Below are 20,664 nucleotides of genomic sequence, written 5' to 3'. Positions count from 1 at the left end.
TGACTTGTTACTTTCTTGGAGTAAACTCTAAACTATTGTTCTATTCAATTCAGATCTTTTGATATGTTTTGGTTTCTTGCTTGCCTATGTTGTAGATAGTTCTTTAATGGTTTATATCTATTGATGCATGGATTACTTTATTATTTGATTTGTCGTAGACATAACCGGCACGACGAATGCTTAGAAATTGAGTTCGTGTGTTCAAACAATATATTCCATGATTAGATCTATCCTACATTTGAACTTTTAAATCAGAAACCGTAGAGTTTATATCTTGAATGTATTATTGTCAAGGGGGATTCCGGATCCCTAACCATCTCTTTATTATCGAACTTAATCTATTAATTAGTTTCTCTAAACTTCAAAACATCATCTTAATCCACATATTTATTCAACTGAAAATTACATCTAAAAATTACGCTAATAATCTATAGATCGTTCCCTGAGGATTCGACCTCGGACTCCCGAGATTTTACTACTTGTACGATCTCCTATACTTGGGAGATTAGTTTCGCGAAAGCATTTTTGCGAGTGCATCAAGTTTTTGGCGCCGTTGCCGGGGAACGGCTGATTTATTAGTATAATTTTAGATTTAATCAGTATCCTAGTATTTAGTCTTTTTCTTTCAAAAAAAAAAAAAAATCTTTATTGCTGTTTTTTTTATTCCCTGCACAGTCTGCATCAAACTCTGATATCTGAGTAATCCACCGTCTGATTGCACTCAAATTTCGTCGGCTGCTGTAGGACACATGTTTCTTTCATCTGAACGGTCTGATTGATATTCTGATACTTTTACGACCATTAAATTAATATAAACTTTGCTATTGTCTGCTTTGAATTTTCTGTGTTTAATTTTTTTTTAGAACCAGAATTTTATTATTATCATATCTCTTTAACCCTTGTTGCTAATTGAAAATTGATAAGAACTTTAAGAAAAGATCAAGGGTGATCATCATCAAAAAAAAAAAATTAAAAAAAAAATTTTAATTAAATTTTGTATGCTAGGTTGGGATAGGGACGACACCGGTCGATTAAGTCGTACAACTTTAGATCATCCCTTAGGACACACCCTTAAAATTCCTTCGCAGTATCTCACACCTTGTGAGATGGCAAATTTTCCTGATGATGTAGGAAGTCACCATGGTGATGAAGGTAGACCCCCAGTTATGACACTTCGACAATACTTACATCCCACTAGGACTAGTCAACCTTCATGCATGATTATTCCTGAAAATGTAGGACACTTTGAAATCAAACCAGGAGTAATTCAATTGCTGCCCAAGTATCATGGGATGGAATCCGAGAACCCTTATCTTCACCTTAAGGATTTTGAGGAAATTAGCATCACATTTAGAGTGCCAAATGTATCGGAAGATGTCCTTAAATTGACCTTGTTTCCTTTTTCCTTAAAGGATAAAGCCAAAACATGGCTGAACTCCTTGAGACCTAGATCGCTAGGAACATGGCATGATATGCAAAGAGAATTCTTGAAAAAATTCTTTTCCGCACAAAGGACTAACTTTTTGAAAAGGCACATTAGTAATTTCCAGCAAAAAGACCATGAAACATTTTATGAATGCTGGGAGAGATTTAAAGATTTGCTTCTCTCTTGTCCTCATCATGGGTTTGAAACATGGAGAACCATTAGTTTCTTTTATGAAGGGTTGTCTCCACAGTTGAAACAATTTATAGAGACTATGTGCAATGGTCTATTTCTGGAAAAGCAACCCGATGAGGCATGGGACTATTTAGACTCTCTCGCAGAGACTGCACAATTATGGGATACAGGGGATAGAGTGAATAAACCTTTGCCTAAGCCTACTAGCATTCCACACGGGGGCCTTTACAACTTTAATACTCAGGATGATATTCAAGCTAAAATGGCAGCCCTTACTAGGAAGGTAGAGGAAATTGAACTTAGAAGGATTGAACCTGTCAAGACCATAGAACATAACAGCGAGTGTTGTAGGATTTGCGAGATGCCTGGCCATCTCATCACTGATTGCCCCACAATACCCGCATTCAAGGAAGTCTTGCACGATTAGGCCAATGTTATGAATACCTATCAAAAATCTTTCAATAATCCTTTTTCGGGTACTTACAACCCTGGATGGAAGAACCATCCAAATTTCAGGTGGAGGAATGACCAACCTCAACAAGTATATAACCCAACTCCTCCACCTCCACACCCTCATTATGCACATGCACCCCCTCAAAAATCCAGTCTCGAAGAAACTTTGCAATCTTTCATGCAAGGTCAAGCTAAAATCAATGATGAATTAAGAAATCAACTGACAACGCTGACCACTGCTTTAAGTGCTCAAGAGAAGGGTAAGCTACCAGCTCAACCACAACCTAACCCTCAAGTCTACGGCGGTAGCAATGCATCATCTTCAACTTCGCATAAAGAGCAAGCAAAGAGTATAATAACATTGCGAAGTGGAAAGATTATTGACCGACCAGTCCCAGAACAAACACAAGTCATACCTGATTCTGACCCTCCCAAGACAAAAGAAAAGGACAATGAAGAAACCGAAGCACCAACATCTACTGAAAAAATTGAATGTCCTTTTCCTGCACCATTTCCACAAAGATTAAAGCCCTTGCAAAAGCTTGAACCAAACTCTGAAATTCTTGAGCTTTTTAAGCAAGTAAAAATCAATGTACCTCTTCTTGATGCAATCAAACAAGTGCCTTCCTATGCAAAATTTTTAAAAGATTTGTGCACTGTCAAGCGTCGTTTAAATGTCAAGAAGAAGGCATTTCTGGCTGAAAATGTGAGTGCAATTTTACAGCATAATATTTTTCCTAAATATAAGGATCCAGGTTGCCCAACTATCTCGTGCATCATTGGCAATTTTAGGATTGAGCGAGCATTGCTAGATTTAGGGGCGAGTGTGAACTTGTTGCCATATACGGTATATGAGCAACTCGGTTTGGGTGAGTTGAAGCCAACAACTGTCACCTTACAATTAGCTGACAGGTCAGTGAAGGTCCCTAGAGGAATTATCGAAGATGTGTTGGTCCAAGTAGACAAGTTCTATTTTCCTGTTGACTTTATCGTACTGGACACACATCCGGCTTCCAATTCACCATCTCAGATTCCGGTCATCTTAGGACGCTTATTTCTTGCAACTTCTAATGCATTGATCAATTGTAGGAATGATGTCATGAAGCTTTCTTTTGGCAATATGACTTTGGAACTGAACGTCTTTAGTATAGGCAAACAACCCAGTGAACATGAAGAAAGTAAAGAAGTTGAATGGGTTGAAACCATTGCGGAAGAATATTTGTTAAAAGAAACATTTACTGAATCGGCCGACAATGGTTTGATAGATTGGTGTTCTGAAGGTACTGCTGATGATACGGTCCCACCTATTTTAGATAACTCGGATGTCATGATGGTCAATGGGTGGAGACCGAGAATAGAGGAATTTGAACATTTGCCATCTCGAGGAGCAAAGATAGTACCATCCCATGAACAAGCACCTAAGCTCGAGTTGAAACCTTTACCGAAGGAACTCAAGTATGCCTTTCTTGGATCCGATGACACTTTTCCTATAATCATCTCATCTGATCTTGATCATGCCCAAGAAAGAAAATTACTTGGTGTTCTAAAGAATCATAGAGGAGCTTTAGGGTGGTTTATTGCAGACTTGAAGGGGATTAGCCCTTTAATTTGCACGCACCGGATATATTTGGAGGACAATGCCAAAACCACAAGGCAAATGCAACGCAGGTTGAACCCTACGATGAGAGATGTAGTTAAAGCAGAAGTCCTCAAGTTGCTTGATGTGGGTATTATTTACCCAATTTCCGATAGCAAGTGGGTGAGTCCTACTCAAGTCGTGCCCAAGAAAGCAGGTCTGACGGTAGTCAAAAATGATCAGGGTGAACTAGTTCCAACTCGTGTTCCGACGAGTTGGCGCATGTGTGTTGACTACCGAAAATTGAATTTGGTCACTAGGAAAGATCATTTTCCCCTACCCTTCCTAGACCAAGTTTTGGAAAGAGTTGCAGGACACAAATTCTATTGTTTTCTCGATGGCTATTCCGGATACTACCAAATTGAAATTTCACCTGAGGATCAAGAGAAGACTACCTTCACTTGTCCTTTTGGCACATTCGCTTTCCGTCGGATGCCGTTCGGGTTATGTAATGCACCTGCAACATTTCAAAGATGCATGCTCAGTATTTTTGAAGACATGAACGAGAAGTTTTTGGAAGTGTTCATGGATGATTTTTCTATTTTTGGCGATTCTTTTGATGATTGTTTACTACATTTACAAGCTGTCTTAGCTCGGTGTATAGAAAAGAACCTCATACTAAATTGGGAGAAATGCCACTTCATGGTGCCAAAGGGAATTGTTCTAGGACATATTGTTTCATCGAAGGGCATGGAAGTTGATAGAGCTAAGATTGACTTAATCGCCAAGCTACCTGCACCCAAGACGGTTAGAGATATTAGATCATTTTTGGGTCATGCCGGATTTTATAGGAGGTTCATCAAGGACTTTAGTGTCATAGCCCGACCATTATGTAACCTCCTATCCCTTGATACACCGTTCAATTGGACTGAAACCTGTCAAGAGGCATTCGAAAAGTTGAAGTCTATGCTTAGCACTGCACCCATCGTGCGACCACCCGATTGGTCATTACCTTTTGAGATCATGTGCGATGCTAGTGACTATGCGATAGGAGCTGTCCTAGGACAACGCAAGGATACTAAGCCATATGTCATTTACTATGCAAGCAAAACTTTAAATGATGCTCAAATGAATTACACCACCACCGAAAAGGAATTGCTTGCAGTAGTATTTGCATTAGACAAATTTCGCTCTTATATCCTTGGTGCTCCTATTGTTATCTTTACGGATCATGCAGCGCTAAAATATTTACTGGATAAGAAAGAGGCTAAACCACGCTTAATACGATGGATTCTTTTACTCCAAGAATTTGACATCACTATCAAAGATAAAAAGGGAGTAGAGAATGTGGTTGCTGACCATTTATCACGGCTAGTTGTTCATGATTTGGTGCCACAGTTGCCCATCAAGGACTCGTTCCCTGAAGAGCAATTGTTTACACTTTCTACTATGCCATGGTATGCTGATATTGTAAACTTTCTTGTCACGAACCGGATGCCGGGGCATTGGGGATCGAATGATAAGAATAATTTCTTGCGTGAAGTAAGGAGTTATTATTATGATGCCCCTTATTTGTTCAAGTATTGCAATGATCAAATCTTTAGAAGATGCATACCGGATCATGAGATACAAAGTGTACTCTCTTTCTGTCATGCCAATGCTTGCGGAGGACACTTTGCATCTAAGAAAACGGCAGCTAAAGTGTTGCAATGTGGTTTTTATTGGCCTACACTATTTAAAGATGCCCACGAGTTCTGTAGGACATGTGACCCATGTCAACGTGTTGGAAGTCTAACTCGTAGGCAAATGATGCCTCTTCAGCCCATTACTGCTATTGAAATTTTTGACATGTGGGGCATCGATTTCATGGGCCCATTCCCACCGTCTTTTGGATATGAGTACATTTTGGTTGGTGTAGAGTATGTGTCCAAATGGGTAGAAGCTGTGCCTTGTCGAACAAATGACCACAAACCAGTTTTAAAATTTCTTAAAGAAAATATATTTTCTAGGTTTGGGATGCCCAAGGTCATAATTAGTGATGGGGGAAAACATTTCTGTAACAAACCTTTTGAGATCCTGTTACGAAAGTACGGTATCACTCATAGAATTGCAACTCCTTATCACCCGCAGACTAGTGGCCAAGTTGAGTTAGCTAATCGGGAGATTAAACGAATTTTAGAGAAAACGGTGAATCCATCACGCAAAGACTGGTCTTTAAAACTTTTTGATGCATTGTGGGCTTACCGTACTGCTTATAAAACTATTCTTGGTATGTCCCCGTATCGGCTAGTCTATGAAAAAGCATGTCATCTACCTGTTGAAATAGAGCATAAATCGTATTGGGCCATTAGAAAATTAAACTTTGAACTGTCAGATGCTGGTTTAACCAGAAAAATACAACTAAGTGAATTGAATGAAATTCGACGGGATGCGTATGACAATGCTAGACTTTGTAAAGAACGAATGAAAATTCGGCATGATAACTCAATTCTAAGAAAATCTTTTGAACCTGCACAAAAAGTTCTTTTGTATGACTCTCGCTTACATCTGTTTCCTGGAAAGTTACGATCAAGATGGACATGTCCCTTCATTGTAAAAACTGTTTTTCCACACGGGGCAATTGAAATTGAGAATCCACAGGATGGCAAAATTTTTAAGGTTAATGGACACAGATTAAAACCTTTTCTTGAAAATTTTGCAGATGAAGAGGACTCCTGTCCCTTGGAGGAGCCTTCTTATGACTAAACATGACGGCCAAGGTATGTGTATATTAGTTAGAATTATTATTTTTTCTTTTATTTCTAGTTTTCTTCTTATTTTGTAGGTCTTCTTTTCTGGAAATCAACAGCTCAAGGTATTCTTCTTCTCTCTATTATTTTCTCTATTGTCTCTCATATATAGTTTTCTTGCATTTTTTTTACATTGAGGACAATGCAATGTTTAAGTTGGGGGGAGGGAAATATTTTGATAAAAAAAAAAAACTTGTTTTTGCATTTGATTTATCCTATTACTTTCTTTTCTGAGCAAATGCACATGTATTTTCATATTGAGTGTGTACAACTATTAAGGCAAGGAACACATGCATACTATGACTGATCAGAGACCTATTATTAGATCCCCACACGTGTACTTAATGACAATAGGAAGGCCTCAGGAGTTCATATTTGTTAACTGCATTTTTGTTAGCCTTATCCATAAAAGAAGTATGAGTATTCTTGTTCGTACCATAAGGTTCAGGATTTGGTTTTCACATAAAGATAGAGGTTGAATATCCCGACTAGATTACTTAGGTGCCTTATGATCCGACTTTGGTTGACCTATAGTCACGATGCAGTCACATATATAATAAAAATATTTATATGGTTCAGTCTACCATTTCTTTTCTTGCATAATTATTATTCAAAAAAAAATATATATATATATACTTATGATGACAATTCTGGCCTCGTGGCGTAGTTTGGTTCGAGTAAATAAGTCCGAGGGGTGTTTCACCTAATGTCTTGAGCCAACTGGATCGGGGGCCATTGACTGAAAGCTCGCTACATGGACCTTACTAGAGCCTAATGGGGTTGGATAGCTGTAGTTGTCATGTGTATTGAAAAAAAAAATAAAAAAAATATATGAAATGAAATAAAAATAAGCATGAATGAGTTGGTTAGGCTGAACCTAGTGACATGTGGAAATGACTGGTTTGACTCCATTGTGTTGGACCTCTGTGTACCCGGGTTGTTTAGTTGGGATTGATAGCTCTTTCTTTACATGCGACCCATTCTTGACAAATTTAGACAACATGTGATATTCTGAAAATTTGATGGATCAGGTTCTAACAAATTGTAGAAAACATTTGTGAGCTTGAGTAGTGCACCTAAAACTCAGGCGGTGCCCGGTTGTGGTGGAGGTATTAGTACTCTGAGAAAATCATGCGATTTCATGCACACTACATGATCATTTTATTTATTTATTTTTTTTTCCTTGCTTTGATAGTTGCCATGCTTGAAAATATATATCAACTAATTACATGTGTATTAGCTTAAGATTTATTTCATATTTTTATTAGAATCTCATGCCATATCATTCATGATGTTTGTGGGTAGCATCCCTGAAAACCCTCACGAGACAACACTCGTCCACTAGGGTAACCTAGGGGTTTAACGGCTTGTTGCACGTGCTAAGTGCAATCGTGATTCCTACGAAAGTGAGTATTTATCTTAATTTTATGCAATTAGTTCTAATAAAACATCAAAGGATCAACCAACTCTTTTTGTACTCTCATGTTATTGTTTACTCTGAATTGCTAGAGACTAGCAATAAGCTAGTTGGGGGGTGTGATGAGAGCACAAAAGTGCGATCTATACATCACTTAAATTAGTATTATTGCTAACAAATAATGATAAAAGTGCTGCATTAATATTATATTTTTGTGGGGTGCAGGTGATCGTAAATCAAAGTTAAAATGCGCATTGGGTCTGGAAAAGATGCATCACTGCAGGTGACCAGCCAACAGCATGGTTCAATCCTAGTTGCAACTAGAAGGAGCATTAGCCGACTAGGTGCAGCCACATCCAGCAGCAGCATGTCCTCCCCATTTCGTGCGTCCATTTGAAGATCTCCCAGCATCACAACATCGCCAGCATCCACACGAGCAAAGCCCAGCCGTCCGTGAAACCTTCCCGCATCCACTGCTTCCGGATTCGCGACCCCAAGGCACCCTTTCCGTCTCCATCCGCACGTGAATCTCCCGTGATCATCCAGTCGTTCGCGAGCATCTCCATCCCAGCGTCCATCCGAGTCCGCTCCTCCCGCGAAGCATCCTCCGCGTCCAGATTTCGTGCATCAGATCCATCCCAGCTATCCCGAAATCCCAGCTTCCGTGATCACGATTCACCCAGCATCCAGCTTCTCCCGGATTCTGCCTCATCCGCGAATCTTCCATCGCGTCCGTGTGCGAATCTCCCGTGTCCAGCTCTCAGCGTTGGATGATCTAATCGTCTGCGTCCCAGCTCCATCTCAAGCTCCATCCGTTCGCTACCCAACCGTCCACGTCCGAGTTCCTCACGAACGCACGCCTCTACCCAGCGATTTTCCAGCTTCCGCATCCCATAGTGATCGCAATCTTCCGAAATCTCAGATCTACTCCTCCGCGTTCGATTCTTCCAGATCCACGCGTTCATCCAGCCAATCGCGAGCATCTGCAGCCGTCCATGCGCGTCCAAGCACCATCGATCAACGTCCGCTCCTTCCGCGTTCGCTCCGCGTTCTCAGCTCGTCTCTACCGCGTGCGAGAAGGGGGGGAGAAGGCTAGCTTGTTATCTCTCTCGGCAGGGAAGGGTTTGGGGGGAGGCTCATTCGGAAAAACAGAGAGGGAAGAAACAGAGCATCAGCCCTTTTGAGAAATAAAAAGAAAAAAAAAAAAGAGGGAACAGGAACAGGGGAGATTTTTCATGTTGATGGCCGGCTAATCCCTTTGGTCTAGGGTGATGGGAGAACCCTTGACTTGTTACTTTCTTGGAGTAAACTCTAAACTATTGTTCTATTCAATTCAGATCTTTTGATATGTTTTGGTTTCTTGCTTGCCTATGTTGTAGATAGTTCTTTAATGGTTTATATCTATTGATGCATGGATTACTTTATTATTTGATTTGTCGTAGACATAACCGGCACGACGAATGCTTAGAAATTGAGTTCGTGTGTTCAAACAATATATTCCATGATTAGATCTATCCTACATTTGAACTTTTAAATCAGAAACCGTAGAGTTTATATCTTGAATGTATTATTGTCAAGGGGGATTCCAGATCCCTAACCATCTCTTTATTATCGAACTTAATCTATTAATTAGTTTCTCTAAACTTCAAAACATCATCTTAATCCACATATTTATTCAACTGAAAATTACATCTAAAAATTACGCTAATAATCTATAAATCGTTCCCTGAGGATTCGACCTCGGACTCCCGAGATTTTACTACTTGTACGATCTCCTATACTTGGGAGATTAGTTTCGCGAAAGCATTTTTGCGAGTGCATCACTCTCCATGCGACAAGTTGCAATAATAACACTAACTACAACATGAAGTGTCTGAAACAAAAAATATACAGAATTACCTCATATGGCCAGCCGTCGACAACAAAAACAACTAAAGAGTAACCGTCATTTGTTGAAAATGCATGTGCTTCTTGGATATTAAGGCCAATTTCAGCAAGCAAAGACGTCAACTGGAAAAAATGAAAATGAAAAAAATCAGAAAGCATCTTGAAAGATAATGTCAGATGTAAATAGAAAGAAAACCTTTTTAGCTAAAATGACAAATAAAATTCAGGTATGCTTTTTAGCTAAAATGACAAATAAAATTCAAGTCTTCCTATGCATGGTTATGTTTGAACATGGTAGTCTATGCTCCAAGAAATTACTATGTAACATTGAAGTAGATATTATGAAGTAGAGATAAGTGGGCCTATAAAAGTTAATTGGCATCATAGACAATTTCAATCTGTACCAACAATTCCTTCAAATGATTTGCAAGGAGATCATATTGTCTTATCACTAATCATACAAGTTGATTTTTCCAAAATGAAGTGGTGATAACAAGGAATTCACCAATAAAACATGATTGACTTCTAAGCAACACACTGCCATCCAGGTCATGTAGAAGGCTCATAAATGTTTTTACATGTTAAGAAGAGCGCCAGATCAATAGTAGGTGTATCTGAAAAAACACTTACATTTCCTGCATTAAGAACTTAGAAGCAAGGTTCGTCGTTTCAGTACCGGACTTTATACTGGTACTATTCTATTACTGTGCCGGTATACTCGGTATGAGGGCCAGTTTGGCTTACCTACACTCTATATACCTCCTATACAATTCGATATGGTATAGTACGGCATAATCGGTAAGGTATAGTCAGTATGGTTGGTATGCATCGGTATGGACTGGTACAACAAACCATGCTGAGAAGACTACTCGTTGCATGGGAGCCATCTAACTAGTTGCATGGAAGCCATCTAACTGGTGATGTGAAGCCAGCACTAAAACTGTGTATACTTGCATCACACATCATGTGAAGATGTCTCTCTACAACAACTGTATGTAAATCTAGCATTTCTCTTTCGGTAATCATACACACACAACTTTAACTTCCAATTTGAACATGAAGATTACTTAAAATTTATCAATATTTTATTGACCAAGCATGTTCATCTAGTCATGTTATCCATTAAACCAAGAAATTTTTATTTACAATTGAAGTCATTCAGATATCCAAATACGGCAGTCGTACTGGCCGATTTTTCAATGAAAAGCTTCTAGTACCGGTCCTTGCCCGAACCGGTTCGTATCAGCCCGTACCGGCCAGTACAGGCCGGTACGGCATACCCTGATGTGTATGATCATTACAATACATACCGATACCATATCAAACCTTTTGTTAGCTAGTACGACCCTTAGTATTGGTCTGGCAAACCTTAGGTACAAAGATGTAAAACTTCACTATACCTTATTTGATTAGCTAACTTCATTTATTTGTTATAATTATCATTTTAGATTTCTATTATGTATATTAATTTTTTTTTTGGGGGGGCCACATTGACCTCTATGTGCCCACCAAGGTAACCACCTAACGCCTAGGCATCATAGGCAGCCCCTTGGCTGCTATTCTACCACCTACAATCTTCTAAAACAATTGATCAAGCTTTAAATTTCAAATGCCAATCATGTTGACATAATAACACAAGGCCCTTAACTACTTCAACCTCTCCAAACATCAAGGGGTTGATCATGAGGTTGTGCTTAATATGGTCGACAAGGCTGCTGATCATGGTAAGGCTTCAGTGCCAACACAAGCTAGATCAATGGAGATCAAGCCATGTGAAGTAAGCCACTTCTGATCAACCCAATCAGGAAAAGGATGCATCAAAGATCATGAAAAGGGCTTATTATTTCTCAAGGCCATTAAGCTCCCCTCTCCTTTAGGAGACTCATACTCAAACTATATTACTCACTCAAGAAACCCGTTTCACTAGATCACATTAGATATGGTACTAAAAGTCAAGCTCTATTTTATGTTTCACAACTACACAGGAGACTATATACTCGAACTATATTTTATGTTTCAGAATCTTAATGAGTGTTGTGAGACCACACCAAGCTACTAATGGCTCAAACAAGCTCCTACAGTACTTTCTTCTTGAAGTGCTTCCATGAGTTCTTAATGCAGTTCTCGTTGAGATCAAGCTTCATTGAATTGTCCCGAATTGCCTGATTTGGGGCATACCAAAATAAACTGATCTAAAATTAGGATGGTTTGGGCACTCAAAATGGGACAGGAGGTGAACCAAGCCAAACCGACTGAACTAACTGGTTCCACCTAGTTTCTAGTGGTACTGACCCCAAATTGACCCTTGCTTCTTATAAAAATCTCATCCCCTCCTTTAATCATGATCCCAACCCCCTTGTCTCGTCACTTGTCTCTTTCCAATCATTGCTATGCTAGATGATCTCATTTATGACCTCTAGAGCATGAGCTTTGGATCATCAAAGCACCCCGCCTCTAAGAGGACCAAGACCATCTCCATTGCCTCCACTGGCTCTATCTCCCACTTCACCTACAATCCTTCCCTTGAGGCCTTTCAAGCCATCCAACAACTCAAATCCAAAGCCCGTGTGTGAGGACCCATGCATGCACGTGTTTAGTCCCACATCGACTATGCGCTAGGGCCTAGGTGGATCTTGGATGCTTGCATAGGGCTAAGCAACCCAAATAACACCTTCGGACTAGCATTTTTAGATGAGGTACTAGGTAGTTACAAATGATATTAGAGCAAAGCAACCCATGGCTCGTGGATTAGGGGACACTGCATCACATTCCCTTTAAGGGCTAACACTAGGTTGATCATGGTGTTTGTGATTGGATTTGTTTGAATTTGAATTCTTAGCCTGGCAAAGACATCATGGCTTGAATAAGAGGGTGTAAGGACCTGTGTTGACGTGTGTTTAGTCCCATATTGGCTATACACCGGTAAATCTTGGACACTAATGCAGGACCAAGAAACCTAAATAACATCTTCAAACTAGCCTTTTTAGCTGAGGTACTAGGTAGTTACAAATGGTATCAGAGCAAAGCAACCTATGGCTCATGTGGACTAGGGGATACTACAACAGAGACCCTTTAAGGGCTAACCACAGGCTGATCGTGGTGTTTATGATTGAATTTGGATTCTTATCCTAACAAAGACGTCGTGGCTTAAATAAGAGTGTGTAAGGACCTGTGCTGGTGTGCGTTTAGTCCCACATTGGCCATACACTACTAAATTTTGGACACTTACGCAGACCAAAAAATTCAAATAACACTTTTTGACTAGCTTTTTTGGGGTGAGATCTTGGGTTGTTAAACTATGACAAGCCCCTTATCCTCGATCACATCAACCTCAAGCTAACTCTACCAAACTTGCCTCCATTATCGATGATCGCCTTTAATGCAATCAATCTCAGCCAAGCTCCTCCATGTCCACCATCCACCATCTTCTCCAGCAACCACCAGTAGGACATAAGGCAACTATGCCTTCCTCTCTCCCCCTCTCTCTAGAATCTAGATTAGTGGGTAAAACCCTTGATTAGGTAAACTTTGTACCTAACTGGTATGCTATTGTATACTGTGAGTTAGTATGGTGGTTTCATACCATACTGTCCCAATACCTGACTACTATGGGTTATTGTACCAATTCAACCAACCTTGGTTGAGATGTGCAGGTATTGTATTCACTTTGTACAATGGTCCTCTTATTGGTGCTCCATATCTGTTGGAGCATAATCATTAATGATGATGCTATCACCATAGCTCATATAAGGGGAAAAAAATCTCAAACCAGTTCAAGCTAAAAGATCTAAATTCCATCCAGTAATATTGGCCTTTATGTTTGCCTTGTCTTGCTAACAATTTTTTTTGATGAAAAACAAGTCAATTCTAGTTATGAATTGTTTCCTCTACCAATCTAAGACCCACAATGCTAATTTACCAATAGGCTTCACATGAAACATCATAGCAGTCGCAGATGGTAAGTTACTATTCAGTCTTGACTCTTGACACTATCAGTTTGTCTCATTTATCCAATTGTATCAAAGAAAGGAATTACACAAATGGCATATATGCATGCATTTAGCGGGCTAGCATCTTGTGCATTCTTCCTTAATGGATTTCATTTGCTCACTCTTCTCTTCCATCTACAGACTATAGTCATGGCCTTTACAGATGTTTAACTTAGTCGGCAATCCTATTGTAAATCAGCACATATGATGTCTCTAACTTAGTCATCCTGGGAGAACCCTTTGCTTGCATTTCCATGGAGGGCTTCAACCTTCAAGCTTCATTCTCCAACCATCCAGTTAGAGACATCAAAACAAGGCAGGAATACAATATCCTGTGGCACAACCTAATGTTCTTTGTGATCATACAGAAAGTTCATCCCTGAATAAATGAATGATGAATCCCTTTAAATTAAGAAAATTTTGAGAAACTGAATTCAACAAATTAAGTATAGGAAATGATAACAGTTAACAATTTGCCTGGAAAGCTGGAAGTAATCTGTCCTTTAAAAAAAGGGGGGGGGGGGGGGGGGGAGCTACTGGCTAGAAACTAAAAAGGCTCCAACAGATCCACCTGACTTGTTTACATGAATAAATATCAGTCAGTAAAAATAAAAGCATTTTCCAAGAGAAACAATTTTCCAACATTTTGACAAAACCAATCCACCAAAATCCAAGCATGCACAAATCAAATGTGTCACAAGTCTAAATGAAGAAAAGTTCATTACCAACCTGACTGAGAAGCTTTGGCTTATCATCTGTTGACAAAGTGATCTCATGCATGGGCCTGTGGGATTATCAAATTTCACATTGAAAAAACAAAAAAAAAAACAAAATGCTTCCTAATCTGGATAGAAATATTAACAGAAGATTGAAGAAAACAAATGCAATACGAAACTTGATGATACAACTCTTTGTTGAAAGAAAGTGTATATAATGCAAACGAAATCATGTTAGACATACCCATACAAAATGTAACTCATGGCATAACATATTTGAATAGCTTAAGTATATCAACACCAAACATGCACCACCCAAATTTGATATGTTTGATATCCTTTCTTCCAACTCCAATTTGCATTGTTTTTCTCCCATTTCAGGTTCCCTTTTCCTATTCTTTCTAAGAAATTAGTCACATCCAGCATTTCCAAGGTTCCTTACACTCTAATTTAATCTGACAATGACATCTAAGTTTTCCTTAGTTTTATCCTCAGTTAGCGCTAAATTCCTAGTGGATACGCATTTCTTACATGACCATTTAAAATTTACTCAATAAGAGTATTGTACTGTATTAAAGCCAAAACAAATTAAATGAATACCAAAAAGGTTATCATTTATCTTAAGGATGCTTTGTTCATATTTTTGCACCATACATCTAGGAGCATATCCTTCCTCAAGTTAAAGCTTATAATAGTCTTTCTCAAAAGTTCCTTCAATTGTCTATGTTATTAGCTAGACCAAATTCAACTAACGTCCAACTCAAGATTGTCTTTGGTCAAAATTCGAGATAAGCATAACATAATAGTTGTATTCGATAGATCTGCTCATAAACTAGTTTTCAATGGGGAATAAGAGCACACAAAAACTGAAAATGGCTTGGTGCCACCTATTTCCAATTTCATTGGACATGGATGTCAAATATCACCTTTATCTTACAGGAATCAGGTACAAAAGGTGCCTCTCAAAAATAAGTTTGGAGCTGATTGCACATTTTCTTGTTGCAGTACAAAGAAAAAGGTTCCGATAGTGCAATGTAGCACACCATAATAGTTTCCATCCTCACAACCATTACCCTTAAATCTAGACAACAAGTCAGAAATTCCCACTGTCCCTTAATTATGATGTTGAAGCCTCGTGACAAGTGTCAGACAAATGGACTCAAAAGCAGGAAAGCACTCTCGTTTACCCTTCTCTAAATCAATGTGGAAGACTCAGACTTATATCTCCAGCATTTTGTACCTAAGGGAAAAGACAATAACAAATTTTCATTGGGGTGGAATTATCGAAGTCCAATGGTTGTAGGTAAATATTGTTATGTCCTTAAATCAAGTGTATATATACCCAGACGAGTCATGTTAATTAATATTCACTAACTGTATAGTTTACTATGTACATGCTAACTATGAATATTCAACGCTTGCTGATCCTGTTAAACATATATATGACACACAAAAAAATATTAACTAAGTGCCTAGATCACACATACAGATGAGTGTCTGTGTGTAGACAACCCATGTTTGGCCACTCTATCGAGTAGCCAAAATATCTATACATAATATGTCACATCTTTCCTCATAAATATACTCAAAGTCATTTTCTAAGGGCCTGTTTGGGAAATTCAGCAAGATTGCACTGGATTTCCTGCTGCATTTGTGGATTGGGAAGCTCGTTTTAGCATGGCATATATCAGCCCAACACCCTCCAGCCCGAATCCAAGGGAGGCAAAAATCTCTGCAGGCTTTTTTTTCTGATGCAGAATGCGGAGCTGATATTCTCAGGCTTGATGGTATACATTTTGGGTATACATTTTTATTTAAATTTTCAAATTAATAATACATGTGAGATATCCAACCAATTATTTCATAAATAGTCAATGGACAAGAATAAACCTGGCTGGACAGAAATTCACAGCATTATTACTGTCTTGCCCAGGTCGCTTGCTGAATTCAAAAGCAATGACTTCAAGATTTGATGATGAACCAAAGGCCGGAGGAGGATGGATGCTGGAACTTTGATAAAATAAATGAAGAAGCAAACTTATTCAAATTTATAAACTAAAGAAATAAAGAATGGGATGCTATAAACAAAGCATTTTGAGAACATAAGCAACATAAGTTGCTTGCACTGTAAGAACAACACTGGATGGAAAAAAAAAGATGGATCAAATAACGAATGACACCTTTTCTTAATTGATAAACTTGAAGAGCATTGAGCATCTTCCCTCCCTTGTTGGTTGGAATCTAAACACTTATTTTGGTTTGCATCATGTAAAGGAGATACCTGTAGAAGAAAGACTTTGCCATGATAACCACAACTGCAAGTTACAGGATTACAATGCACCACAGTAAAACAAACACCAAGCAAGATGGAGCCAAATATAAAACAAAATGGCATGCTAACTAATGACTACTATTTTCAAATTTGATTTTGTTGGACTTGTGAGGTCCAACCAAGAACTTGATTACCAAACTGTTCCATGGTCATATATCCGGGGATAGCTTATATCACGATTATCTATGAAGCAGTCTCTAAAGAAACAAAAGAAGACCATATCTTCTCTTCCTGGTCTTAATCTTGATCCTTATATGTATGTAACTAAAATAACCTTAGCAAGTTATTTGACTATGTATGTATGTATGCATGTCTCTTTCCTACTTGTTATTTATCAATTTTATGCAAAGTTGATGGTTACTTTTCTATGACAGGTCAAGCAAGGGTTGCCTTGAAAGTTCAAATGCATGAATAAATACTATAGCAATACAAACTATATGGAATCAGTAGAGTACCGTGTGGAATATTTTGAAAATATACTCGAGGTCAAGCTGTCAATGTCTGAAATTCTCTCCACATAGCTGAACTTGAACTATATTGAGCTGATGTTACTACATCTGCTATCTAGGTTCAAATGGCAGGCATCACAAAGATAGAACATTAAGACACTCTAAGAATCATATTTATTGAGCATTGAGAAAAACACTGCACAAACCAGCTAGGGTATCAATATTGGATGTTGAGAAAGATTAACAACTGACCTACACAAGCAAGCCAGGGCCCTTGGACTAAATGGAGATTGGAAGAGAAACTAACAGCAGGAGAAGTTGCTTTACTGCAGTGTGATGTTTAGCCTCCTTCAACAAAATAGATATTTCCTCTAATTTGTATTTTAATTTAATTTCCAAGACAGCAAGAGTCACAATAGACATCATTTTAGCACTTAGAAACAAAGCAAGCATTTCTGAGCAAATTACAACTTTGGATGGCCTTGTCAAAATGATTGTATATAAGCTAATACCGGAAAGAAATGGAAGCTATGGTTATACAAAAGAGCGATTATAAATAAAAGCTAATCCTTGAAAGAAGTGGATCTTGTTGAAAGACTGCTTATGCATAAATTCTTGTATATTTACTATTGAAAAGAAGAAAATCTTTTAACAGTTCTCTTGTCAAAACCAAACTGCATATTTAGCTAGAATTTAGGACTATGTTTTGTCTCAAATTGATTTATCAAAACTGAGCAATCAGCAATAACTATGCCGGAAAAGTAGATTAGGATTTGCACAATCCAAACTAGCATCTATTCAAATAGCACAAGTCGTGGACAACTAGATGGGATCTTAGTGATTGAACTATCAAGCTCAAGATGCCAAATGATGTAAGGTCAGAAGCCCTGGGTGAAACAAATGATAAACTCTCATGGGAAATCAACTCCAGCATTTATTAAGAAGGCTCTGTTGGTAAGCAATCAACTATGGAAGGTAAAATTATATCCTAACCCATGAAAGAAAAGATAGTAAGCATCAAACTTTCAACAAATGGCTGCAATTTATATCTATGTAGATCATGATAAGACAAAAAAAAAAGACATAAAGAAGAAATAAAGCCTAAGGGTATAAGAAAGTTAATGTCCTTCACAATGGCTCTGCGCGCAAGCTATGGCAATATCTAATTGTGAGATATGGCAGTCACAGACATCTGCATGAAGGTACTGGTGACAACATATTAGAAATTCAGTAAGTATCCATCACGCGATCATCAGATCAAACATTTTAGACTTGGAGCTGCCAATGATAGTCGCCAATATTCAGAGTAAATAAATTTGCGAGTCCTGAATAAAAGAAATTTCCCATAACAAGAACCAAATATCAGCGAATCTTCTGTCATACATTGCAGAATAATGCAATCAAAACCAAGAACTCAAGATGCCTCAAAATGCAAATAGATTAGAAAGCTGTTTAGATTGTGGATATGAAGTGTAGGTATAGCTCAATTATCTGAAGAAGTGAACTACAAACATGTGATCCGACAAGAAAATATGAAAGGCACAAAAATGTTATACGTGACCAATGGAAACGGACGAAATGATCATCAGAGGCATCAAGAAGTTGATCAACCTATAGTAATAAATTAAGCAGGCAAGCACAAGACATCATGCACAGAAAACAAACAAGAAAGCTAAAGGAAGAAGCATCTTATACATCATCATCTTGCATGTCATCCCTTACCTGAACAAGTCGGACCTCGAAGGCAGGCCTGTTGGCAGGGTCACGTGCCAGTTGCAGTAACCTTTTGTGGGTTAAAACATCCTCCGCTCTCTCCACATTCACATCCAATGCATATCTATCCAGAAAACCATGACGACAACTTAAAAACCAAAAGCAATATAATTCCTAGAAACCCATCATCTTGATGCATGGAACTCTTGATCAGATTCTCATATCACTCCCTCATCATTGAACCAATTCTGACACAGAAAGGTGTATCAGAGCTACAACAACAACATGCAGAAAGATCACGAAAAAAATTAAAAACGAATATTGGGCGCTTTGATCAACTCTGCTGTCTCATCTTGGACACTTATATCATCTCCCAAGCTGCCAAAAGGTACATAAATCAACAAGAATCAAGAAACTGGAACTTGAAATGAGCAAGAACAAGGGTTCTGAAATCAAGAATCCAGAAAAGGACATCTTTCAAGAATCAAGAAGAGAGCAAACAAAAGGACAGCCTAATAAACCCATTATCATGTTTTCCAGTCATCATTGAACAACTGTACGATAAATTAGTAAATCAGAGCTAAGACAATGGTATGCGGAAAGAAAAGATCAGAGTATGATCAGCTCTGCAGTCTCATCCTGGTCATTTATATAATCTCCCATGCCTCACCTAAAACCGGAAGTTGGACGGACAAAACAAAGGGTTTGGAAATCAAGAATCATAATAAAAATATTTATCCTTCAACAATCAAGAAGAGAGCAAAAGGAAAAAGTCGAGACTACCGGGCGGGGAGGCGTTTGAAGTGGGCCCAGAGCTCGCCGTCGAAGGCGGGGGAGAGGGCCTCCGGGCAGCCGGAGTCCTTGAGGCGGCGGAGCACCTCGTGGTAGACCTCCAGCGGCTGACGGCGGTGCGCCGGCAACCCCCAGCCGCCGCTGCTCTCGGCGTTGTCCATCGCCCGTCGACGCCAAGACTCGCTGCAATCCAATGCCAAGAAGAGAAAAAGCGGAACGCTAGGAGATGGCTCTCTCCCTCTCCCTAGTCTTCTTCTTGGTCTCTCTCTCTCTCTCTCTCTCTCTCTCTCTCGTTCACACCATGGCTCGCTCTAAGGGAAGGAAGGGACGGCGTTTGTCATCGGCTCACAAGAAAAGGGGTTGGAGTTGGCGAGAAAGAAACCAACGGTAGGGAAGAGTGAGAGAGACGTAAGGCGAGGAAAGGAGGTGAGACGGAGATGAGAGAGAGGGAGGAGGGGGAAGAGTAATAATATAAGACAAGGAAGCTTGTCGAAAGGTTAGTTTGGATACGGCGGCAATTTTTTATGGACAGATGGGAAGGGGTAGTTCTATATACACCCCCCCTATTGCTCAGGACACCCCCCAAAAACCAAAAAAAAAAAACCCAAACTAACCTTTAGTGTAATTACCATATTGCCCTTGAAATTTTCTCATACACCCCCTTCCTCCTCCTCCGTTTCGTTTTGAAAAGAAAAAAAAAAAACACCCCTCAAACCCCCCTTAAACCCCTCCTCCCCCGTTCCCCCTTCTCCCTCTCGTCGCCGGCATTCTCCCGATCTCCGACCACCTCGCCGGCTTCTCCCGGAACCACCTCGCCGGCTTCTTCCGAAATTCTTTTTTTCACGGTTCGTGCTCCGTTCGGCACTGGATCGCCGAACAAAAGGCTTCTGTTCGGCTGAACAGTGCCGAACAGAAGCCTTCTGTTCGGCAACC

At 39.2% G+C, this 20,664-nt stretch overlaps 1 protein-coding gene and 1 pseudogene across 21 annotated transcripts in view; both read right to left on the bottom strand.

The window, feature by feature from the left end:
• The window catches only part of LOC103708687 (serine/threonine-protein kinase STY46-like), a 56,906-nt gene extending 36,701 nt beyond the window's left edge, over positions 1 to 20,205 (bottom strand). For 7 of the 21 annotated variants that reach the window (XM_039123833.3, XM_039123832.3, XM_039123831.3 and 4 more), the window contains exons 1-6: positions 19,723 to 20,203; positions 18,949 to 19,063; positions 16,626 to 16,726; positions 16,336 to 16,455; positions 14,459 to 14,513; positions 9,753 to 9,863 (exon numbers count right to left, since the gene is read on the bottom strand). In XM_039123833.3, the coding sequence (XP_038979761.2) occupies positions 9,753 to 9,863; positions 14,459 to 14,513; positions 16,336 to 16,455; positions 16,626 to 16,726; positions 18,949 to 19,063; positions 19,723 to 19,892 (672 nt within the window). In that variant the 5' untranslated portion in view covers positions 19,893 to 20,203. Of the gene's footprint in view, positions 1 to 9,752; positions 9,864 to 14,458; positions 14,514 to 16,335; positions 16,456 to 16,625; positions 16,727 to 18,948; positions 19,064 to 19,722 lie in introns of all 21 variants that reach the window. The other 14 variants (XR_016399728.1, XR_015976023.2, XR_016399729.1 and 11 more) reach the window with 7 other exon arrangements.
• Positions 1,530 to 1,627, bottom strand: LOC148699971 (small nucleolar RNA R71; annotated as a pseudogene).
• Positions 20,206 to 20,664: the final 459 nt, after the last annotated feature.

This window comes from Phoenix dactylifera, chromosome 3 (assembly GCF_051530095.1).
Source record: "Phoenix dactylifera cultivar Ajwa chromosome 3, Ajwa_hap1_PhDact_Kaust_v1.1, whole genome shotgun sequence".
NCBI lineage: Eukaryota > Viridiplantae > Streptophyta > Magnoliopsida > Arecales > Arecaceae > Phoenix > Phoenix dactylifera.
Note: the sequence above shows the minus strand (reverse complement) of the source record. Positions and strands in the feature narration are given on the sequence as shown.